This window comes from Leuresthes tenuis, unplaced genomic scaffold, assembly GCF_036924035.1.
Source record: "Leuresthes tenuis unplaced genomic scaffold, fLeuTen1.0.hap1 SCAF_20, whole genome shotgun sequence".
NCBI lineage: Eukaryota > Metazoa > Chordata > Actinopteri > Atheriniformes > Atherinopsidae > Leuresthes > Leuresthes tenuis.
In genome coordinates, this window is record NW_027325374.1 from 31,294,262 (window position 1) to 31,320,272 (window position 26,011).

The following is a 26,011-nucleotide window of genomic DNA, read 5'->3' on the forward strand; positions in this document are numbered from 1 at the left end:
AAAATTGCATGCTAGAATCACACTCAAACAAGAAAAGAAAAGTTGTATATGGCAAATAAAGAAAGAAAAGTTCCTGGAAATTTACAAGTAACAGTGGAAGACTACAATCACCAGACTAATTGGTTTAACATAATGGTGATAAGACACCACCAGTGAATAGGGGCGTTTCACCGAGCTGGGCGACCTAGTGTGTGGTTGTCAATCAGAAATAGTGCCAACGGCTGTATTTGTATTTCCTGTCCAGTTTTATGGGTGAAACTGCACTAACTGCACTAAAACACCGTAGCAACCCAGTCATTTCAGTTATGACTAGTGCGGTCAACAAGAAGAAGCACAATCTGATGCTGAGTTGTAAAGAAACGGACCTACTGATAATCAGAAGGCTGTCGTTCATCAACAAGACAGGGACTGCTTGTTATTGTTACAAGACAGGACAAATTAGTATGGATCTGACTACAAGTTCAGGTAAGATATCTAATATGTCATAAAGAACATAGTCCTTACCATGCTATCTACACTCATGTCTACTCTAAACAACTAAATTCAAGAATAGAATCAGTTACTCATGTCCAAGATTTTACTCATACTTTATTAGTTTCTGGCATTGAACAGTAAAGAACACAGCACAGTGTCAGTGGGGTACATGTTCTTAGCAGTAATAGTCAAACATCTCTGACATCAATCAAAGGTCTTTGGTGGTGTCTCTGCTTTGATATTTGTATTCTGTCCATTTTTCACATTTATTATTGAATTTTGTTTGCTGGAGTCTCAATATGTAGGTGAGTCTTTCCATGTTAATTATCTCTTTGACTGTGTCCAGCCAGTTCCTCTGAGTGGGAGGGTCCTCTGTATGCCATTTCCTGGCGATTGCCTTCTTGGCCTCAGCCAGCAGAATTTTTACCAGATATTCGTCATCATGTTGTACATTTTCCCTTGTCAGATTACACAGGTATAATATCTCGCATGTCTTTGGTAGTTCATATCCCAGTATTTTTTCCATTCTACCCATACATCATTCCAATAATTTCTCATTTTAGTACATTCCCAAAAAACATGACTGTGATCTGCATTCTGCTCTCAACACTGTCTCCAGCATGTTTGTTGGATAGTTGAGAATTTGCTCTTTATTTTGGGAGTAATAAAAAACCTGATTCTATTTTTCCAGCAAAATTCTTTCCACATCCTGAAGCTGGTGGTGGTTAGCTGTACATCACATATGTTAAACCAGTCCTCTTCAGTTAATGGTATTTTACTTTCTTATACCATCTGTCTCTTATATACAATGCAGAAGTTTCTCTGTTCTTCTCTAGACCCTGGTACAGTGTTGAAACCACTCTTCTACTATTGTTTCTATATGCATTACACAGTGTTATAGTTACTTTATTCAGCTCCTGGGGTAAATTTGGTTTTATTTCTTTCTCAAAGAAGTCTCTCACTTGGTAATATCTAAACTGGTCACATTCCTCCAGTCCATATTCCCACTTTAGTTTTGGAAAGCTTTTAATTTTCCCCTGATCAATTACTGTGCATATTGCTGAAATTCCCCTGTTTGTCCATTGTTCACAACTACTATCCGTTGCCCCTGGTTTAATTTCCCTCTCTAGTTTGTATTTCCTAATCACTATAAACCAGATTTTCAGGATGAATCTAGTAATTGGATCAAGTAGAGTTGCATGATACCCACGGTACCCCGCGGTGCCAAATCATTACGGTTCCTACTATACTAGAAATTCTACACGATGGTACTACCCTGGATTACTATATTAAGGGTGCCCGTTTCCGCTACACAGCGGCCGCCTCGACTCTCCTCCCGGCTTCTCAAGCTTGCTACTCCGTTGTAAACAAACCCACACGGCAACCACTGCAACCGACCTACACAGCTGCTGAATGATTGGCTGTTTGCCTATTACTGGTGGCCTCCGGGATATGATAGGCTGTTTCCGCACGCTGGGTCCGCCCATCTGTTATCTGATTGCCTGTTCGTGTTTTTCTGACGGTGAGAACGAATTCCTTGTAGACTGCTGCGCTTCTATAGAAATTCGCTTCAAAACTAAAGTTCTGTCTCGCTCAGACACGCACACAGCGGTCACAAACACGAGACAACACACACACACACACACTCACCATGGCAGAAGCACCGGGCCCGAGCGGCGAGCCTGCCGCAGCGTGCTAGTGACACCACTAAAAACAAACTCCAAAAGCCACATTTGGAACTATTTTGGGTTTAAACAAGGCACAGACGGTAAAGCAATAGACGATGGCCGTACAATGTTATCCTAAGTCGATTATTTATATTAGTGTCATGTTTATCATGCACATAACAACATACGTAATAAGTAGTAGTAAGTATTTATAACTTGTACAAATACATATGTTCATGAAAATAGTAATACAAAAAAGGCCACAGTATCACAATAATACCTGGAACCGTGATACTTTGTCTGGTATAGTATCATGGTTACTTATTTTGGTATCGTGACAACTCTAGGATCAAGCATATTCTTATATCTCATAAACATGTCCCTGTTTGCAATCATACTATGGATACGGTATCCCTCTCTTTTTAATTCAATATCTTTCCACTTTGCAGTATACTCAGGATCACACCAATACACCAGAGGTAGAGTCTGTGCAGCATAATAATATTCTAAGAGGCTTGGTAGGGCTAACCCACCTTTGTCTTTGGGAATCTGAAGAGTTGCGTACTTTATCCTTGACTTATTTTATTTGAACTTATTCATGACTTCTTCCAGTTCCTTTGCTGTGATATATGAATTTAAACCTTTGTTTTGTTTCTCTCCTATTGTTGGTAGATTATTGATTCCTCGTCTGCTGAGTACTTTTTTGGTAGTACTTTTCAAAAACCTTTTCTATTTTTCCTGGTTCTAATTCTAGTGAATTGGTTGTGTGGCCTCTGATTTTATGGATTGTAATCATGAGTTGCTGTTTCCTTATTCATTTAGCTAATAGTTTTGTAGCTTTGGGGCCTTATTCGTAATAAATCTGCTTCAGAAGTCTAGATTTCTTTTCCACTTCGTCTCCTAATATCTCATTCACTTTTGTCCTCACTTCCTTGATTTGTTTAAGTAAACCTGCATCATTTCAGTCTTTATGTTGTTGCTCAATTCTTTTAAGCTCTTCTAACTTCATATAATTTTAATTTAGCTTTCTTATTGTATACTGCTCGAGATATTAGTTTTCCCCGCATAACTGCTTTCATAGCATCACATAGAGTGTTAGGATCTACCTCCCCATTGTCATCGTCCTCCCTGTATGTATTTATTTCTGTTTTGATCTCATCAACAAATCCTAGATTATTTAGTGCACCAACATTCATTCTCCATACTGTATTCCTTTTCCTGCTGTTCATATTCAGTGTCAGGTGGAGAATACAATGATCTGACATGTCTGCTACTCCAATCTTACACTCTTCTATTCTAAATCTATCTCCTGTATTAATGAAAAAATAATCTATCCATGAATAGAGTGAGGAGCTGACTAGTGCGTGAAGTCCCTTTCAAATGGATGTAGTTCCCTCCAGACATCTGAAATTCCCAGTTCTGTTAATACAGTATTTAAATATCAGGACACTTGAATTTTGCTACTTTTCTTTGCACTAGTTGTGTCCAAATCCTGATTCAGTGTGAAGTTAAAATCCCCCCGACATATCAGTATCCCTTCTATTTCTTGAACAAGAACTTCAAATAATTTCTTAAAGAAATTCTTATCACTGTCCGGAGGTGCATATTCCCCTTAATCAGAATGTATCTTCCTTCTTTATCTTTCATTTCCTTTAAGGTCTCGAATTTTATTGCATTTGGAGCCGAGGTCCGTCAGTCCAGTGGATTCTGATCCTGGTCAGGGCGTTTGGAGCCTTTGGTCTTGAGAGTCTTTTTGATCTCCATATAGGCTCTGCGTTTCTGTACCACCTCAGCTGCGTAATCGTTGTCAAAGAACAGAGATGAGTTGCCAAGTTTAACCCGTTTTTGCCAAGCTTTCTTTAATATCATCTCCTTTGTGCCAAACCAGAGAAAGTTTATGATTAAGGACCGTTCTACTTGTTGCTGCTCAGTGTGCTTGTTGAATCAGCAGGTTGGTCCCCTCTGGCAGAGCCAGTTCTCTCTGTAGTAGCTCCTGGACAAAACGGATGACTGAGTCCCCCTCCGAGCCCTCCAGGACTCCAAATATCCGCACGTTGTTCCTTCTGGACCTTCCTTCCAGGTCGGTTAGCTTTTCCTGTAGCTTTCTCGTGCAGGGTTGTCAACAGGGTGTCTTTAGCTTCCATTTAGAATGTCTCGAGTTGCGTGCTTGTGCCTCATTGAGACTTTTCTTCTGTTCCTGTAGTTCGTCTTTGTTTGCCTTAAGCCTGTTGTTAATGTCGTCTTTAAAATTGGCAAACTCCTGTTTAAAGCATGTGTCGAGGGCCGTTTTGTCGTTTTTAATTTCCTCTTTGAGTTCACGGATTTCTTTAGTGATGTCCGTCAAATATTTGTATAGTGCTGGCGTAGCGTCTTTGGCTAATGCTTCGCCGCCATTTCCCCCTGCTGCGCTGCTTGCCTCCATATCGAAACTGCTTTATTTCCTGTGTTTTCAACTTTTTTCGGCCTTTCTGACGCGTTCCCCCACTCATTCCTCGTAAAAAATCTGTTTGAATTCGGTTTACCGTTAGTTGGGGGGGTGTTTACTTGTCTTCCACTGGTAGGAGCAACGAACTACGCCGCCATTCCTCTCATCGCTCTACCGGAAGTCATGCAGCTTGATTCTTGATTGATGAGTGACCATGCTAACACAAGAATTGTTTGCAAATGGAAGCAGCTGACTGAGCTTCCCAAATGACAAAAAAGACTTAGAATTTCAAGGAGTCTGGGTAAATTTTTATCAGGACAGTCTTACAATAATGTAAGCGGTGCAATACCTTCAACTGGATAAGACTGTGATGTGCACATATGGATGAAGAGTGTACACGATCCAAGGCTGCATCCCAAATGTCATCCGAAATGTCAAAGCCCAGCTCCTCCTCCCAGTGCTGTTTTATGATAGTTAAAGAGGGCATGTTGATTGAAACTATTTATTCATAAGCTTTGGCCAACCTCCCCCTTTGAGAATGTAAAAGCATGTTAATAATAGGATCCAGATGAGTTTAGCCAGGAGAGAGGGAAAATCTGGGAACTTCTTCCTAATAAAGTCCTTCACCTGTAAGAACTGAAAAAAAGGAGACCGTGGGAGAACATTTTTTTCTTTAAGCTGTGTGAAACTGGTGAAGACACCATCTATGTACAAGTGCTCCAGTTTTTGGATGCCCTTATCATGCCAGATTTTAAAAGCAGATGAATGAATATTTTAATAGCACAGAAACGGCACTGGTGAAAGTTACCAATGATCTCCTGTTAGCTTCTGATAGCGGACTTGTTTCTGTGCTTGTCCTGTTGGATCTCAGTGCTGCATTTGATACGATCGATCACAGCATTCTGTTACAGAGACTTGAACATGTTATTGGGATTAAAGGAACTGCATTAGGCTGGTTTAAGTCATATTTATCTGATAGATTCCAGTTTGTTCTTGTAAATGAAGAATCTTCCTCACACGTTGGATTAAGTCATGGAGTTCCTCAGGGTTCTGTGCTTGGACCGATTCTTTTTACTTTATACATGCTTCCATTAGGTAACATTATCAGACAGCATGGCATAAATTTCCATTGTTATGCTGATGATACTCAGCTGTACTTATCTATGAAACCAGATGAAACCTACAGGTTGGTCAGACTACAAGCCTGTCTTAAAGACATAAAGACCTGGATGACTCAGAACTGTCTGCTTTTAAATTCAGACAAAACTGAAGTTGTTCTCTTTGGACCTGAGCGCTTCAGGGAGAAATTGTCTAGTTATATAGTTACTCTAGATGGTATTTCCTTGGCTTCTAGTTCTACAGTGAGGAACCTTGGAGTTATTTTTGACCAGAATTTATCATTTGACGCACATATAAAACAGGTTTCTAGGACTGCCTTCTTTCACCTTCGTAATATTGCTAAAATCAGGAACATCCTGTCCCAGGGTGATGCAGAGAAACTAGTCCATGCATTTGTTACTTCAAGATTGGACTACTGTAATTCCTTATTATTGGGCTGTCCCACATATTCTCTGAAAAGCCTCCAGCTGATCCAAAATGCTGCAGTTCTGATGAGAACTAACAGGAGAGATCATGTTTCTCCAGTTTTAGCTTCTCTTCATTGGCTCCCTGTTAAATTCAGAATAGAATTTAAGATTCTTCTTCTCACTTATAAAGTTCTTAATGACCGAGCTCCATCATATCTTAAAGATTTAATTGTAAGATATTTTCCTAACAGAGCACTTCGCTCCCAAACTGCAGGTTTACTTGTTGTTCCCAGAGTTTCTAAAAGTAGAATGGGAGGTAGAGCCTTCAGTTATCAGGCCCCTCTCTTGTGGAATAAGCTGCCAGTAAATGTCCGGGAAGCAGACACCCTTTCCACTTTTAAGATTAGGCTTAAAACTTTTCTTTTCGATAAAGCTTATAGTTAGGGATGGCTCAGGTAATCCTGAAACATCCCATAGTTAAGCTGCTATAGGCTTAGACTGCTGGGGGACCTCATCTGTCACACCTTTCCTCACTTTGCTCTCTTTTTCCCCCTGATTAATTTCACAATTGATTTTATGTACATGTGACATTATTGTGATTATTAACCTATGTTTCCCTGTTCCAACAGATATCCTTTGAATGGCGTTATGGTGTTTTTCCCCCCTCTTTTCCCTCTTTTCTGTCTTCTCAAACCCCAGCTGGTCGAGGCGGATGGCCACCCTTCCTGAGTCTGGTTCTGCCAGAGGTTTCTTCCTGTTAAAAGGGAGTCGTTCCTTTCCACAGTTGCCACAGGCACGCTCAGGACGGGAGATTGGACTGAAGACACGTTTCGGTGCAATCTGTTGGTTTCCTTAGCTAGGATATAAATTTTTTGAATTGGCTCTATAAGAATTAATTGGATCATGATTACAATGAATTGAATTCCAATTGGCTTGAGAATTGGACTATATTACTTAAGTGCCTTGAGATGACAATTGTTGTAATCTGGCGCTATATAAATAAAATTTAATTGAATTGAATTGAATGGCAAGAAGCAGGGAATAAGGGGTTGTAAGAGAGCGGGGAGAAAAGAGAGATGCTCTGCAGACCAAAGAAAAGTTTAAATTGTTTCAGAATTCTCAAAGAATGCCACACAACAACATTATGTTTGGGGATTGAAACTGGAAGTGGAAGCGATGCCCCTAAGAGAGCAGAGAGAGAGTACGGATAACAAAGGGTGGCCTTGCTATTAACCCATTCCGAACAGTTTGCACTGTCAGAAGATAAAAGCCAGAAAGACATGTTGGTTAAGTGTGACGGCCAGTAATATATTTGAAAATTAGGGGCAGGAAGGCCCCCAAGCCGCTTAGGTCTCTCAAGGAAGTCTTTATGTATGAGTGCTTGTTTATCCGTCCAGATAAAGTCAGAAATTAGTCATTGTAAGGTTTTAAAGAATGAGCGAGTATTATAAATGGGAAGAAAGAAATTTAGGGAGAATGTTCATCTTCACTGAATTAAGTCAGCCAATTAAAGGAAGAGGAAGGGCTGCCCATCGTGCAAAGTTGGCTTTACAGCGCTCAAGAAGAGGAGCAAAATTAGCCTGAAATAGTTTTGAGTATGTCCGAGTGATAGTCACACCAAGATATTTAAATGAGTCCTTGACAATCTTAAATTGTATATCAATTTGCCGAAGGGGGGAGGGTGTTATGGGAAAAAATATTCACTCTTGTTCAGATTGAGTTTGAACCCTGAGATGGCCCGGACAGAACTCAGCAGAGACAAGACGTTAGGGAGAGTGGTATCAGGATTAGAGAGAAAAAGAAGGAAGTCATCCACATAGAGTGAAACCTCGTGTCTGACTGCCCCGAATGATTCCCTCTATCCTATCATCCTGTCTCAAAGCTATGGCGAGAGGCTCAATAGCAATAGAAAACAGGAGGGGACTTAAAGGACACCCCTGTCTTGTGCCTCTACCTGGATAGAAATGGTCAGACACCTGATAATTAGTAAGTACAGAAGCCATGGGTGATGCATATAAAAGCCTGATCCAAGAAATGAAATTTTGACCGAAACCAAACTTCTCTAAAGCTATCTTATCTTCTCTAAAAGATAATCCCATTCAACACGATAAAAAGCCTTTTCCACATCTAGCGAAATTACAGGCTCAGCACCCGAATGTTGGGAAGGAGTATGTAAGATATTGAGCAGACGTTGTACATTACAGAATGACTGTCTACCATGGATAACACCAGTTTGATCATTAGACAGCTTCTGGTAGACAGCTTCTGCTAGAATCTTGAAATCCTGATTAAGGAGGCTTATAGGTCAAAAAGAAGAGCGAAAATGATGGCATGATATCAAGTCGGAGGAAGAGTTTTTGTTTGAAAGGATTCAGTATACATCACATGCAAAAGGGGAACTAATTTGTCTGAATTTTTTTTTTTTTATAAAAGTCAGCTGGAAAGCCGTCCGGTCCTGCTGCCTTCCCACTTTGCATAGAAGCAACAGATTTTTTTTATAAATTCGGGGGTGATAGTTTTTTCAAGGAACAAAAAATCCTCAGGGCTTACACTTTGGGAATATTCAAAATATTGAAAAAAAAAAACAAAAAAAAACTCGTCTGGGTTAAGCTGAGATTCAGAAGCATAAAGACTTGAGTAAAAATGTTTGAACTCATCGTTGATAGGCTTGTGATCAGAAGTGATAGAGCCGGAGACAGTTTTTATAGAAGGAATGGTGCGAGAGGCACCTTTTTGACGAAACTGATGGGCTAAAAGTCTAGTGGGTCTATCCCAGTCTTCATACAATTTATGGCAAGACTTAAGTAGTGACTCCTCTGTGCGCTCAGTTTTTAGAGCTCAAAGTCTGTAAAGCGATCCTATCCTTAAGGAGTTCTGGAGTAGGGTTCATTGTATACTGCTGATCTAGACGAAGAATGGAGGAAGTGAGGTTAGAGATTCTACTTTTGCTAAGCTTATTTACATGGGATGTATAAGAAATTATTTGTCCCGGCAGAAAAGCCTCCAAGGATTCTCAGCAGATAGATGAAGAGGTATCAGCCACAGGATTAGTCAAAAGAAATGTGTCAATTTGGTTTGAGACAGATGACAAACTCGGGGTGGAAGAGGAGAAGAGGATTAAAGCGCCACAACCTATTTGGGGGTCTTTTCTGTAAAGTAAGCTCAATTTGAGTTTGAATGGCGAGTGGTCCGAAACAGCAATACCTTGGTAATCACAAGCTCTAACAGAACCCCCCCAAAAAGGCATTAATAAAGAAATGATCAATCCGTGAGAATTAATTATGTACAGAAGAAAAGAAATAGTAGGCTCTGGAGCTGGGGAATTTGAAACACCAAGGGTCCACATAATTATAGGTCTCCAGTAAAAATTTAACTACCTTAGATGATTTAGAGGCAGGGTATGGTTTATTGGAGGAACAATCACGGACAGGGTCTAGAATCAAATTAAAATCAACGCAAAATTAAATCAAATTTGGTATAGAACTAAAGAGGTTATTAAAAAAATTAACATCATCCCAGTTAGGGGCATAGATGTTAACCAGTGCAAGGGCTGTATTATACAGGGTGCCAAAGACCATCACATAGCGACCATTAGGGTCCGAAATGACGCAGGATACAGAAAAAGGAACATCTTTATGAAAGTGGACATGTGTTTGTGGCCAAATGTATCCACAATTTGCTCGCTTTTGTGAACAGAACACACACATCCAAAAAAAAAAACAAGAAAAAAAAAAACACTGTCTATGTCTATGTGCCAACGAAGAGAAAGACCAGGCCAGTTTAATTAAAAGGAAGATTGATGTAAGGCAATAGTAAACATGCTTCTACTTCTTATTTTACTCTTAATGGGTATTTTAGACAACAAAAACTTTTTTATAATCATTCTCAAACACAGTAAAGTTGTCCAAGTTCAATTTATGTTTTTAAATGGTAAATGGACTTGTATAGCGCTTTTCTAGTCTAACTGACCACTCAAAGCGCTTCACTACATGCCGCATTCACCCCACTCACACAGCACGTCTTAAGATACATAACTACATGCTTTTTCTAATCATTCATACACACATTCATACCCCAATGGATACACTGGGAGGCAATGTGGGGTTCAGTGTCTTGCCCAAGGACGCTTCGACATGTAGCCCGGGGAAGCCAGAGCCGAACCACCGACCTTCCGATTGGTGGGCAACTGCTCTTCCTCCTGAGCTACAGCTGCCGTTTATTAAACATTTTTCAATTTTTTCTGGAAATTCTTTTTAAGAATGTGAGTGTTACTATGGTTTGTAACATTGAAAAAAGCAAAATTTTATCAACACTGTTTTATGAATTACACATATTATTAATTTCCATGGTATACCTTAAATCAAATATTCACAACATGAGTCCCCATATCTACTTCTATGACTATTGCTTTTTTATACATGTCCTCACATACTTCATTGACTTTTTTTTTTATCAAAAAGAAGCCAATGCTGTGCCTTTTGCATCTGATTAACAAATAATTTGTATATGAGTTGTAGTGAATTGTATGCCTAAAGAAACTTGTAAATAACTTTTTGAAAAGCATTTGCCATTTCTAATAACTTGGCACATCTTAAGAATTACAGGTAAACATACTCTCTCTCACAGCAATTTAAACAGTGGTGAATGAATGTGCTCTCCTACCTGGATGTACTCTGTGAGTGTATTGAAAACCTGCTTGGCAACATTTATTGCCTTGGAGAAATTTCTCTGGCCCTGCTCATCAATAATATCTTTCCCAGAATAATACCAGTAGAAATCACTGATAGACTCCTGGAGGAGAGAGAAGTAATGGATAGGGAGGGGAGCAAGAGAGGGGCATTATAAGTGGTAGCAATGTTCAGTGCCTCAAGACTCTAAATATTTTCATTGAAATAAATTTAAGATAGCATTTGAAAGAGTCAAATTATAAAATGGCATCTTAAAATATCACCTAAGCTAATAACATTAGGATCTTAGCTCTTTTCTAAATCTACACCATGAAGTGATTTAGCTCATACACAATTTTAATGTTCACATGTTTAAAGATCGCAACCAAGGTAAAATCACCAGGTTTTAGCAAAAGCTAACTCTGCTATCTAAGCAGGTAGTTGTCCCTTGACACAGTCCTCTGACCTTAGCTATGAAGTTCGGTAGACAGCTGTTTTTCTGTGTCAGAGAGTGCACTAAGTACATTAAGCCTGCTGACAAATCCAACTGGCTGACAGATTTCCAGAGTGAACCTAACCTGCAGCGACGTAGAGACCCAATATGGCTACAACTACAAAGTGTACATAGTGCAATTAAGTTTTGCTGTTTTTAGGTATTGTTAAATAAATTACACCATCACACTGACAGTTAATACAGATACCAGAAAGTCAAATTATTATTATTTTTTTTCAACAGTTTTCAAGATATAGCTACAGCATGTCACCTTAAGGCAAATTTCTGTTTCTAAAGTTAGTCAACTGTCCATTGGCATTGAGTAAAATCAAAATTCTGGTGTCACAGATAGGGGCTTTTGTCAAGACTGTGTGAGAAAAAAATTGATTAAATTTAAAATATGTCCTTTGTGAGGTGGCAGCTGTTACTACAGAAACTAACCTGAACTCTGAGTAGGTAGTCCACAGTCGAGATAATAATGTTGACAGTTGTATTGTTCCCCGTTTGTGTCCTTAAGTAGTTCTGGAAGTCTGAAACAAGATACCACAAAAATAGAAGAAAATGTCTTTAAATTAATTTTAATTTAAAAATAAACATAGAAGGAATACTGGCGTAATTTTTTAGGAAAAATGTCTGATAGATGATGCTATGCCTCAGAACACAGAAATCATCTTCTGCATACACATGTACTGTGGCCATGCAACCTCTCTTTATTTTTACTATAACAAATCTACGGTGGAACAACAATAATTTCACTGGCAAACACTTATTTATTCTTAATATATTCTTGAATGGTTTTCTTATTTTTGACATATTGTACCTGAGTTATGTCCTTCACAGAGCAGCTGCAGGAAGCGGAAAAGGTCACATGTGAACTCGTCATCCTGCATGACTTTTTCACCTGGCCAGAGAAAAGAAAGACACATGCACACACACCCACGCACATACATGTACATATGTGCACAACAACAAACATGGGTACGGGCATGAGCAAACACATACATAAATACACACAGAGAGCACCACACACACACACACACACACGCACACACACACACACACAGTCATATGTACAAAAAGAGAGTCAGAAAACAGGGACATCATAAACAGACAATATAGGAAAGTGTCAGACAAAGGAGATGAAAATGAATATGTGTTAAAAAAGGTTAAGCCTCTCATGTTTTCTTTCAGAAAAAAAATCAGTCATAAGAAACCGTTCTTATCTAACACAAATATATGTACTCCTGGATGAGCAGTGGACAGCCACACCTGGTGGTGGTGGGCTGAAGTGGACTATGAACTGTAGTATCGGAATAGGATTTTGGCTCTTTTCATGGTTTGCCAAAGCCATACCCTTCACATTGAGATCATGCATACAATTAAAAAACAAGGTGGTAATTGAGGCAAACTGCTCTGACTGTCCTAAAATGCTGCTTTAAACCATGAAATGCAAGAGTAGAAGAAGGAAGATGAGACACATCACAATAACTTAATATAGTAACATGAAGATAAACAGTAACAGACCACATCCATACAAAGTGAGAACAAATTGAACGAGGTTTTGGGAGAGAAACGTGGGTCAAAACTAACAAGACTGAAAACATTTTCTTTTTCTTTTTTGTCTGAGAACTAGGTAGATTAATCAAGTAGATTGATTAATCCTACCAGTACGTCATAGATTTTTATCTTATCTGGCTAGAAAAGAAAGAGGATATGCTGATGTTAACATGTGAATCTCACATCTACTGAAAATGAACAATATTCATTTTTTGTTATGTGATACTGAATATACAAGCTGTAATAATAGAACAGTATAGACAGTATAGAACAGTAATTATTACATTATGCAAATACTAATAACAGCTGCAAAGCTAGAAACAAAAGTCCAAAGATTAATATGGTTAAATTGTTAGGGAAATGTAAGATGCACTAAATTGTCTCTGGGCCCATTTACTGGATATTGCTTAAATAAATATATGATAAACCTCATGAAAAGGTGTACAGAAGATGATCAAAAGAATAAAATTTTACACTATGTAGTGGTAGAACTGGTTGAAATTGTGTTTATCAATATGATTGCAGAAATAAATCTCTGGCCAGCCTCAAAAAGTAAGAGATTGTAGATAAGAATTACTTACTAAAAAAAATACTTTTTCATATGTGTTAAATCAGTAGATATCAGAACAACAGAGTGATTCTGAGACTCTACTTCTTTAAGATTTTTCTTTCAATGACAATTTGTGTCTTACATTCATGGCAAATAAATTTAAACTATTTTTTAGTAAATATCTATGGTCCTTTCAGGCTTATTACAAAACAGTGATTAACCAAATGAAAGGATTGCAATTTTCGCTGTTTGAATGTTAACACATATTTTTCTTTTTCCACAGAAAAATATTATAAGAAATAAAATAAAAAACAGCTAACTGACAAATGCTAATTCTGTAAAAAAAATATATAATTTAACAGTCAGACAAAAAAGCTTTTCTAATACATTTTCCACATTATTCCATATACAAAGAACAAATACAGCAACTACAAAACACAGCTCAGCCATTAAACAGAGATAAGAAAGGAGGAAGAGAGAAAAAAAGGATCAGAGTTCAGCCTCCTCTGGAAGAGCAACATGATCACAAACAGCCACTCTAACATCCCAATCCCATTACTAAGTGAGAAGAAAGGAGAAGGGGACCCATTACACTGGATGAAAAAGTGACAATGGAAAATGAGCAGGGCTGCAACTACTAGCTTTTGTTTGTGTTAGTTGTTTTACTGATATAAAATTAAATTTTGTCAAGAAATTTTTAACATTACACCGTCTCTAAATTAATCAAGATTTTTAACTAAGTCTTGGTGTCTTCATTCATGATTGACAGTTTATAGCAGGAGTTTTTCATTAGGTTGGATAAGATGAGTGGCAACAGAGTGTGCAGTAACAAAGTGAAAAGATTGTTTTCATCCTCACATAAGTCAGTCAAACATTCATGTAACTTATCTTTTTCTATTTTACCATTTGACACTGAAAAAGCTTTAGTACATTAGTTTAGTATGGCATCCAAATGTTTCACTCTGAAGCATCAAAGCCCAATATATATTCTCTATCTAATATTGTTTTAGATTTTCCATTGGTGAGACAACATAATATCTGGATTTTAAACGCTCCATTAGGTTCACCAGCTTGTTTATTTTATGTTGTTTGCTGTCCAAGAGATAGCGTGCACAATTTCTGTAAAAGATTTAAGAGCACCTAGATGAAACTAAAAGAGTAAAGGCTACAGAGTAGAATGGAAAACCAAAAATTGAAAAGGCACTCAAAAGAAAATATGTTGAAGGAGACTGCAAATTTGATGATTACACTAGTATCATTTGATGATCAGTCACTAGTAGTGACCTTCTTGTTTCTACATATTAAATACTAAAATGTTGATGAATGCAACTTCAGTGGAGGCATGATCTAAAATATGTATTTTGTTGGGGAAATTTGTTTAATTCATTGCAGCCCTAAAGGTGTGATTTAGAAAAAGACAGCGGTCGAGAACAGGGGGATCACAACGGAAAACAGCTAGCACAATAACCATTTCCATTACTGAGACAAAACAACCAACTGACTTGATGTTGACTGTAAAGCCGAAAACACACTGGCGGCGTATTGCTGCTGCGAGTCAACTGACTTGCGTCAAGAGATGCCTTTGGCACTGATAGGAAGCCTAGCGATGTACCCTGCATCTGACTAGACAGATCTGGGCTGTAGTGAAGTTCCTAATCACAGTTTTCACTTTTTAATTAATAGTTGTTGTTTTTTTTAATAGAAGCAGAAAATCCTTAATAATTTGTCAGTTACCAGATATCAAACTTATCATAATATTTGTACATTTCCACTACTTAATTAGTAGAGGGACAATGCAGGTAGCCTACCAGTTTATGTCAGCAGGTAGCGTAGTTGTAACACTTAGTGGAAATTAAGATGCAGTTGATCTATAAAACACAATTACTTTTACATTACAACATTTTTGTGTTATAGCTTTGCTTATTATCTGTTTGTTATTGATTTTTATTAGTTTAAAAGAAAAGAAAAGTTTTCAACCATAACAAAAAAATATTGTTAAGTTAATTATTAACTTCTGTGTGGAATAACACAAGTTGGTGACTTACTTTAAGAGTAATATTTATCGATTTGATGACTCTCCTCATCAATTTTTCAAATATATTTTGATTTGTGACAGCGCTTTAATAAAAGCAGGGATGAAAAAAAATAATAATAAAAAAAATAAACTCTGAAAGCACAGAGGAAGTGCTGCAATGGGACAGGAGCCAGGTTGTACTTGCATGAAGCAGGTACAATTGAAAAATGTGTTTTTTCATGAGAGAAAATGCTAGAAAATAGGACAATCTTGAGAAGCGATCAGGGGTGGCATGTCACAGAGTGCTTTTACGCAGCCAGCCACTGCTAGTATGTAAAATTATTCAACTAACTGTTTTGATGCCTGTCATTCGGCGCCAGTGTGTTCTGACCTTAGGACTGAGAAAGGAGAAGTGGTGGATGGAGGTGGGAGAAGTTCAGATACTCTTATTTGCACTTTTCAAAATGTCCTATATACTGTGCAAATCCTGAGGAGAAGGTAGACATGAGTTGTTTAAGATGGCAGGCTGTGGCAAGATTTTTCACCTCTACCACTTGTGCCATGTCCTGATTTAAACAAGACATTGTAATATCATTATTAGTTTCAGAAGATAATGGTACATGCATTTACAATAGATTACATTTGAATCTAAATTCTCAAATAAACTGAGACTTTAAAAGGGCATGTTTACTAAAACGTGAAAATAATTGTCTGATAGCAAGTCAGAAATGGCACTGATGTGAGTGTCTAGTTCTGCAGGTAAAGTCCTGAATCTGTGCTGATCTACAAACAGGCAAAACCAGTTCATTTTATTAAAATCAGTATATCAGGAACTGCCCAAGTTTGTGCAGTGTGCAAACAAGCAGACCAGTTGATATACAGGACACAGGAACTTGTAGTCCAGCAGCAACACAGACACAGCTTGTTTCTTGTTACAACACAGGACATATAAGCATGAACCAGGTAATTTGTTCAGGCAAAATATTTAAGATGCACTCTTTAGCTGAGAACATAAAATACTGTTTATCAGGTCAGCTTAAATAAATAAACTCCTTAACCACAGTTTAGATCAGTTTAGTCTCACATATTTTCTATTGCCAGTTCAAGTTTACATTCCTTTTTTTTCCCCCCATAAAAACATTCTTGACACAGGGATTTCAAAAGATAGTCAGCCCTCTTTGCTTTAGACTGACACCTCTTAAGACAGCACAAGTTTCTATGTTTCTTCCACAGGCCAGAATAGTCAGAAAAATCCTGGTAAGTGGATGAAGATATTGTTACAGAATTTACGATGAGCTTATCAAAACAAATTAACATCAATAAAACAAAAAATAAACTACAAAGAGCTGAAATTTTTGTGTTGGTATTGCATGACTCTAGTTAGCTATTCTTTTAGATCCTGGCAGTCAAGAGATTGCTCTGATGAAGTCTGATGAAGTCTCATTCCAAATAATATACAAACGTGGGCACAGCAACAACCACAGCCAAGACAGGAGGAAAAAGACTCGCTATTTTTTTGGCACAATGGCACAATTGGCAGCAAAGTTACAGTCTTACCATTCATTAGTTAATACAAAAAGTAATTAACTTTTCTATGCCAAAAATGGCTTTGTGTACACAGCTTTGGTAAATATGCCCTTAAACATTAGAAAAAGAGCAACTACAACAAACCTGAGAGTGAGTTATGCATTTACCTCAACTAAAAACAAAAATATTAGATTAGTGACAGTTAAGCTGAAAAGTGGCTGCAAGTGCAGAGCAGGTAAAGGACATGGTTTGAAGGTCTACACTCAGGACCTGGACAGAACTGACACAACAGCTAAACAACCAAGGTGAAAGAGAGAAAGAAAGACCATCCAACACACAAGAAAATGGCAGAAGGCATAATTACCACGCTCATGAGTGATGACTGAGGTAGGGGAAGAAAGTGCATTAAACCAAAATGAGAATAGAAAAACAGAGGAAAAAGAAAGAGAGAAAGAAAGTAAGACACAGAGAAAGAAAGATATATATATATATATATATATAGGGAAATGTGAGTGTTGTTTGGTAAAAAGAACATCTGTACAACTGAATAAAACCTATTCAAATAGTGTTTATTTTTTCACTGATGCTGAAGTGATGCCCTGCCTGTTTGAAATTCACAACATATATATATGTATGGTTTATTCAAATGAGCACAATGACTAAATACTAATACGATCTTATTATTACTACACATACATGGGACACTGAAAAGGGATGTGAATTGAAATGTAAAAGAATTGCTTAAACTAAAACAAAAAACTGCCAACAAATTTGTAAAAAAAAAATGCAATTGCTGAACCTATTATGACATGGTAAGGACTAGTAACTAACTATAATCATGTTATAACTCACAAATTAGTAGTCAATAAATCAGAAAAAAGCTCATCATATGCCCATTCATTTTTACAACAGAAAGCAATACTTGTAATAAATGTATGTGAACAACAGGTATTACTGCATTACCAAACTTAACAAAAAGCTCAAAAGAAGAATGCTATGATAAATCGGTCAAAACAAAATACAGAATGATGATTTGACAAGGATAAAACAAATCTTTGTAAGTAACATTTAAAAATGACACCAAAGATTAAGTTTCTCCTGGCACAACTATATCAATTGTCACATTCTACAAGTGATGAGTATTAGAGACCAAAATGCACCTGCCTTGTGGCCAGGTTTTCAATACACATTTTTGTGATGATTAAAGGGGCATTTAAGAATTTTATCTGCACCTTGAATCAATAAGCATGAAACATCCACATACAATATGCTTTCAATAAATACCAAGTTAGGCTATCAATCTCCACCTGGGAAAAAAAGTGCTGCAAGTCTTTCTATAGCTGTCGAAAAAAAAAAAAAAATCAGAGAGGTTAAAAGAGTGAGGCTTACCTGATCCCTCCTCTGTCACCATCCCAAGGCCCTCTGCTTTATTCTGCCTCTCAAACGCATTTAAATCCAGAACACTAAAGCAGAGTAAAAAGTATCAGGAACTGATAAATGTTCTTCCACATGTTATCTAGGTTTAAAAACTAACATTTCCATGACATTGCAATGAAATTCTTGGACTCAGAACCCCTTTAAATATTGCACATAAATAAACAAAAAATTGCACAGGAGTAAGTAACATTTAGTTAAAAAATCCAAAGTGAAATATAAAACAGTAGAAAAGAAGAAGAAGAAGCGCTGGATTGGCCAATCAGACGTCATCCTGTGTAACTGCTTTCACACAACCGGGGACACAGGAAGCTCAAATTGTGGCAGTGTTAACTAGCAATGGCAGCTTCGGTTCTTAAAGAATAAGAATATCAAATAGTGCATTTGATATTCAAATGTGTCTACTACAAAAAGTGATGTGATCAAATTTCTCTTGTTAGCATGTATGGCAGTTGCTGCACTTCACCAGTAAACTGATGTCATGCACATGTTAACTAGTAAGCAGCTTTGACAAGTGTGACAAGTCCAACATGTATAACAAATGTATCACTAGTGCACAGTTGCTTACTCTTGCTGAGCAAGGTATACATTTAGAAGGTTTTACATGTTCGTACAGTCTCACTTATGACATAAACTGCCTTCCACTCATTAACTAGTGAGGTAAACGAACACTGTCACTAGTTAACTAGCAAGAGAATATGCATAACCAGTTAAGAAAATGACGAGTTGATATTTACTAGTTAACTAAGGTAACATTAGGTTACATTAACTAGGTTACAACTTGTCAAAAATTTTGCCTTGACTAGTTTACATGTAAGCTGAGGCATGCAGTCACTAGTTTACTAGTTGCAGTTCCTCAAGACAACATGTTAACTGGTGTGAAACATGCAAATGAAGTGGGTTGGATGACGATAAAGTTATTTGTTTTAATTTTTTTATTGTTAATTGGAAAGCCAAGAAAAAGCATAAATTCACGTTTTTGTCCACCTCCTCAGTAGCATTTTGTGTAACCAGTGTGACTAGTGAGCATTTCACTAGTTCAACCAGGAAACAATTTTAGCATCAGTAGTTAACTGGTGAGATTAGAAAGTCTTTATCTAGTGGGACGAGAGAAGATTTGAGCTTCCACTAGCTTAACTAGTAAACATCTTAGACCTCACTATAGCATGATTAATGCCTGGCTGACTCACAAATAGAACCCAAGAGCAGACGCTGATACTGGGAGAATTGGGTAATAGACAAAGTTTATTTGAAGACAGGAGATGTGGTGAGCCAGAGAGTGGATCCAGGAGGTTAGTGTTGATCTGAGAGAGTGATTTTTCCAGGTAAAGGTGTGGGTTTATCCTTACTGAGCCCAGGTTGGGTTCCAGAGTGGAGGGGAGGATGCTGGCTTTTGCGAGTTTTGCAAGTTATCTCAACATCTTGAGCAGACTTTCGGTTGATAATGATGAGTATAGTGGTTTTACCTTGCGAGGGAGATATGAGACCAGGGCTGACCAGGGACCTCCAGAGCCTGCAGAAGTCCTGATTGTGGTTGGTTACTGCTCTTACTCCTAGCACACGTGGAGCAGGCAGATACATACTCCCTGGTATCCAGAGACGGGAGTGATGGAGCGATGAATTCCTGGATGACAAGCAAACCTGGAGGTATGGGCCCACAGGGGATCAGTGAAGTAGGCTGAATCAATGCCCAGGAGGTCCACCACCAGGATCTGAGTCCAAGACCAACCGCTGGTGAATCCGGTTTTTGATCTGCTACGTGATGCCACCCACTTGGCAGGTCGAGGGGCGAATGCAAGCAGGTTCCATTCTTCAGTAGCGAACTGTCGGGATAAGGCATCTGGTTTGACATTATAGGAGCCTGGCCAGTAAGTAATGGAGAAGGTGAAACAACCAGAAAACAGAAACCAACGGGCTTGATGGGAGTTTAGCCTCTTAGTTTTCTGGAGGTAAGTAAGGTTTTTATGGTCGGTCCACACAATGAAAGACTGTTTGGCCACTAACCAATGCCTCCAATCCTCCAAAGCTAGTTTTATCGCTAAGAGTTCCCAATTGCTCACATCATAATTTTGTTCAGCTGAGAAAAATGCACAGGGATGCAGTTTATCCTCTGATTAATATCAGAGTCTGAGGCATCCACCTCCAGAATGAACTGCTGGTCGGGGTTGGGCTGGATAAAGATGGAAGTAGGGATGAATCTGTCCTAACCCTCCTGGAAGAAGAGGAAGGTGACTGAAGAAGGTGACTGAAGATGTGTGGGATTCACATTTGTGAATTTGCCTTAATGTAGAGGCAGTTCTCCAGGAGTCTTTGGAGAACCTTTCGGACATGTTGTGTGTGCTCTGGAAAAAAATCGGAATGTCATTGAGGTAAACAAACACAAACAGATTTAGATAGTCTCTCAGAATGTAATTTATGAGGGCTTGGAAAACTGCACAGGCATTTGTAACGTCAAAAGGCATGACCAGGTATTCAAAGTGCCCTAAAGGTGTGTTGAGGGCTGTCTTCTATTAATTTCCCTCATGATTTCTGACCAGGTGTAAAGGGTTGTGGAGATAGAGCTTGGTGAAGATGGTTGTTCCTTTGATTGATTCGAAGGTGGATGAGATTGGTGGCAGAGGATACTTATTTTTGACAGTGATTTGGTTAAGGCCCCATAGTCAATACAGGGCTGCAGACTCTTCCTTCTTCTGCATGAAGACAAACACGACTCCTAAAGGTGAAGAGGATAATGGAATGATCCCTGCTGCTACAGACTCTGGGATGTAATGTTCCATGGCCTCACACTAGGGGCGAAACAGACTGTATAGTCGACTGGATGGCAAGGGTGCTCCAAGCAGGAGGTCATTGGGGCGGTGAGGAGCTAATGACAGGGCCCTGTCTTTACTGAAAACTGTGCCATGTGGTCATGATATACAGTGGGAACAAAAGACAAATCTACTGGAGGGACTGAGGTATCTGGCGGGGGGTGACTGGATGAATGGAGGGCCAATCTGAGGCAGTTGGAAAGACAAGAAAGACTCAAGTCTTCAATCCGGCGGTCCGATCAAAAAATGTGTGGATTATGCAGTGCTAAACAGGGGTAACCAAGTATTAGGGGGACACCAGAGATGGGGAACAGGATAAATTCAATTAATTCACAGTGGTTTCCAGATGCAATCAAAGTGACGGGTTTGGTCTAATGACTTATGGTGGTCAATAAGCATCCATCCAAAGAGTCCACTGGGGCGAGAGGTTCTCGGGTGGTGTTTCCAAGTGGATGGTCAGAGGTAGTGTAAAGCAAAGGAGTTTTGTTCGAGCTCCATCCACCAGAAATCCTGTCTATACTGGTGGGCTCTGTCTTTTGGCTCCACTGGGCAGGCGGAAATATAATGACCCTTAGAGCTGCAATGGATGCACTTGTTAGCCTTCACATGACAATGTCTCTCCTCAGCTGTACGACATGTTCAACCCATCTACATGGGCTTGGAGATTTCTTCAAAAATGACACTTGGGGGGAAAAAAAAGAAAAAAAAAGAAAAAAAAAAAAAAAAAAAAAGAAAGGCTCTGTGAATGAAGGAGGAATGAGGGGGACCTCATTCAGGAATGCAATGAATGACCGTCATTATTCTGTTTTCAAAGAATAATACAATGCTGCAAGGTTGCTTAGCAGGTTTGAGCACCAGAGACACAAAATGATCATTAAAGGATTTTGGACAGAAATGTGTTACCCCTTGACACAAAGTCAGATTTAACAATAAGGTGTTGTGTCAGACAGGTGCAAGAGGCTTACAGATAGCTACAGTTTTACGATGAGGTTGGCCTGTTGCTAGGTGTTCTGTAACCAAGTATTTGGAAAACGTGCCAGTAGCTGTTTCCTAAGTACATTCTAGGAAAGGGCATTTTAAGTGACTTTTGAGGTTGACATATCAAGCCAATTAAAGCCAATAAGCCATCGTGACATCATCATTAAACATTAATCACCAAAAAAAAAAAAAAAAAAAAAAATGACACTTGGAAACCAGCTGGGCAGATCCGGTGGAAGGTAGGGAAGAAGGCATGTTATGGGAAGACCATCGCAGTGATGGTTGCAGGGGACAGAAGATCCTCTCCCTTCTCCGTTCCGCTAGCAGGTTGTCAATGCAAATTGGTAACCAAATCCTTCTCTAGAGGCTAGCTGGTCCTTCATTTGATCGTTTAACGCATGTAGTAGGACTCCCTGGAGGGCATTGGGCAGCCACCCTGTTTCTGCAGCTAAGATGCGGAAGTCAATAATGAACTCCGCTACCGGATCTACTACTCCGCTTGGCTGCATTAACCTCACGGAGAGGGTGGTCGAACATTCTCCCTAACTCCTCAAAAGTTGGCGCCTAGTCCAGCGATTTATCCTATCACAAGGAGTAATCCTATGACATAGGAAATCTTGAAGGAGTCGGTGGAAAAGGATCGTGGAGAAAGAGAAAAAGCTAGTTAGCACTTAAGTAAAAAAAACACCACACTTGTTGATGTCACCTGAGAAGTGATCCGGGGTGGAAAAGGAAGCGCCACGGGAGCCAGGCACAGGTTGGACGCCATGGCTGGTTGAATGCAGAGCTGGAGATTTGGCTGGCGGTTGAGGTCCTGCCAAATCTCGCCAGAGAAGCAAACATATGTTCATGGACATTCTGAAGTAATTGAAAAATCTGGTTTAGACATTGGTTATTGGAACCCTGTTGTTTGTTCAGAGAACGTAGCGCTTTCTCATGTTCAACGAGCATAACTCCCTCATTTTTCAGGGCAGAACGGAAAGCGTCTGCCAAATCCATCTCTTGGCCAGATTGTACTATCGCCTGGCTGATGCTGGCTGACTCACAAATAGGACCCAAGAGCAGATGCTGACAATGGGAGATTTGGGTACAAGACAAGGTTTATCTAAAGTCAGGAGATGTGGTGAGCCAGAGAGTGGATCCAGGACAACAGGAGACTCTGAGAGGCGAGGGATATGGTTAGTGTTGATCTGAAGGAGTGACTTATCCAGGTAAAGGTGTGGGTTTATATTTACTGAATCCAGGTTGGGGGTTGCACGGTGGTGTGCATCGCCTTACAGCAAGAGGGTTCCAAGTTCAACTACTGGCTGGGGCCTTTCTGTATGGAGTTTGCATGTTCTTCCCGTGTATGCATGGGTTCTCTCCAGGTACTCCGGCTTCCTCCCACCGTCCAAATGTCCCACCAAAAACATGCATGTTAGGTTAATTGGTTTCTCTACCAAATCTCCTGACTTTAGATAAATTGTCCTTAGGAGTGAGTGTGTGTTGTTGTTTGTCTCGTTTGTCTCTGTGTGGCCCTGTGATGGGCTGGCGACCTGCCCAGGGTGTACCCCGCCTCTCGCCCAATGACCGCTGGAATAGGCTCCAGCGATCCGACCGACGGATGGATGGATGGAGTCCAGGTTGGATTCCAGAGTGCAGGGGAAGATGCTGGCTGTTGTGCAGAAGGTACTAAGTCAGCGTGGGGTGAGCAAGTAGGTTAGTGAGCAGGTAGGTATCTAGGAATCCACAGGAGAATGCTAAAATGGCTTGGAACAGCAGTTGGGCTTTGCGGGCTTTCTTGTTGCTTTGTGTGTGCCCTGTGACAGTTCTTGCTCCTCTTGAACTACTAATAATCACCTTATTTCTCCCTATAATTTACACATCTTGCATAGTTAACTCTATCGCATACTTGTTATATTCTAACGCTCACTCTTACAGATCTTTAGTTTTTATTTTTCACTTTTTAGCGGTGTGTCTGGTTCTCTAGCTTAGCATGGCTACCAGTTCTCTTCCTCTATCTCCTGCTTTCACCTGCTCCGTGTGTCAGATGTTTAGTTACTCCTCTGCCTCCTTTAGTGGTAATGGTACATAATGTGGTACATAACAAATGTAGTCTTTTTGTAGTTTTGGAGGCAAGGTTATCTGAATTGGAAGCTCGGCTCTGCACTGTTGAAAACCACCCGATAGCAAGCCAGGCCCCTTTAGTCAGTGTGGAGCCACCAAGCGTAGCTCGCTCTGTTAGTCGTCCCCGAGCAGATCCAGAGCAGCCAGGACTTAAGAGTGGCTGGGTGACTGTCAGGAAGAGGAGTCATAGTCCTAACGTCAAGCCAGTGGTTCACCATCAACCTGTCCACGTTTCAAATAGATTTTCCCCACTCAGCGACACACCCGCTGAGGACAAAACCCTGGTAATTGGCAGCTCTATAGTCAGAAACGTGGCATTAGAGACACCAGCGACCATAGTCAAATGTATTCCAGGGGCCAGAGCGGGCGACATAGAATCCTATTTAAAACTGCTGGCTAAGGATAAGCGTAAATATGGTAAAATAGTTATTCACATCGGCGGTAATGACACCCGGTTACGCCAATCGGAGGTCACTAAAATTAATGTTGCATCGTTGTGTAATTTTGCCCAAACAATGTCGGACTCCGTAGTTTTCTCTGGACCCCTGCCAAATCTGACCAGTGATGACATGTTTAGCTGCATGTCCTCATTCAATCGCTGGTTGTCAAGATGGTGTTCAGCAAACAACGTGGGCTAAATAGATAATTGGCAATCTTTCTGGAGAAAACCTGGTCTGATGAGGAGAGACGGGATCCATCCCACTTTGGAAGGAGCGGCTCTCATTTTAGAAATATGGACGAATTTATTAGTCATCCAAAAACATGACAACCCAGGGTTGAGACCAGGATGCAGAGTTGCAGTCTTACACACTTCTCTGCGGCTTCCCACCTGATGCTGCCCCCCCCCTCAATCAAAAAACACAAAAGGAGCAAATCCTCTTGTGCAAAAAAAATTTAAAACAAAAACTTTAACTGAACAAAAACATCAAACTATTAAATGTGGTTTTCTGAATATTAGATCTCTCCTTTCGAAGTCTCTGTTAGTGAATGATTTGATTTGTGATCATCATATTGATATATTTTGTCTTACATAAACCTGGCTGCAGCAGGAGGATCATGTTAGCATTAATGAATCAACTCCCCCTGACTATTTAAATGTTCACGTTCCTCGAACCACAGGCAGAGGAGGAGGAGTGGCAGCTATCTTCAGATCAGGGTTACTAATCAGTCCTAGACCCAAGATTAGATTTAGCTCTTTTGAATCTCTGATTCTCAGTTTTTCCCACCCAAAGTGGAAATCACAAAAACCTCTTGTGTTTGTTGTTGTGTATCGTCCACATGGCCCTTATTCTGAGTTTCTGTCTGAATTCTCAGAGTTTTTATCACAGTTAGTAGTACAGATAAAGTCATTGTAGTGGGTGACTTTAATATTCATGTAGATGTTGAAAATGACAGCCTAAATATTAACTTTAATTCTATATTAGACTCTATTGGATTTTCTCAAAGTGTTCACAGACACATCACTGCCTTAATCATACCTTTGACCTTGTGCTGACTAATGGCATTGAGAGTGGACAGTTAACAGTGTTCCCTCATAACCCTGTCTTGTCTGACCATTTTTTAATAACTTTTGAATTTACATTACTTGACTATACGGTTTCTGAGAAGAATTTTACATATAGAAGGTGTCTGTCAGAGAATGCTGTAACCAAATTTAAAGAGTTGATTTCATCATCCTTTTCTTCACTGCCATGTGCAGATATGACATAAAATTTAGGTAGCCGTCCTGGCTACCTAAATTTTACTACAGTAGAACTTGATTCTCTTGTTGACAGTACTATAGCTT

At 39.4% G+C, this 26,011-nt stretch overlaps 1 protein-coding gene across 8 annotated transcripts in view; it reads right to left on the reverse strand.

The window, feature by feature from the left end:
• The window catches only part of ryr2a (ryanodine receptor 2a (cardiac)), a 388,615-nt gene that overhangs the window by 52,957 nt on the left and 309,647 nt on the right, over positions 1 to 26,011 (reverse strand). For 5 of the 8 annotated variants that reach the window (XM_072372750.1, XM_072372751.1, XM_072372749.1 and 2 more), the window contains exons 88-92: positions 18,290 to 18,363; positions 17,265 to 17,282; positions 12,073 to 12,153; positions 11,694 to 11,782; positions 10,755 to 10,883 (exon numbers count right to left, since the gene is read on the reverse strand). In XM_072372750.1, coding sequence (XP_072228851.1) covers positions 10,755 to 10,883; positions 11,694 to 11,782; positions 12,073 to 12,153; positions 17,265 to 17,282; positions 18,290 to 18,363 — 391 coding nt within the window. The remainder of the gene's footprint in view (positions 1 to 10,754; positions 10,884 to 11,693; positions 11,783 to 12,072; positions 12,154 to 17,264; positions 17,283 to 18,289; positions 18,364 to 26,011) is intronic. The other 3 variants (XM_072372753.1, XM_072372754.1, XM_072372752.1) reach the window with 1 other exon arrangement.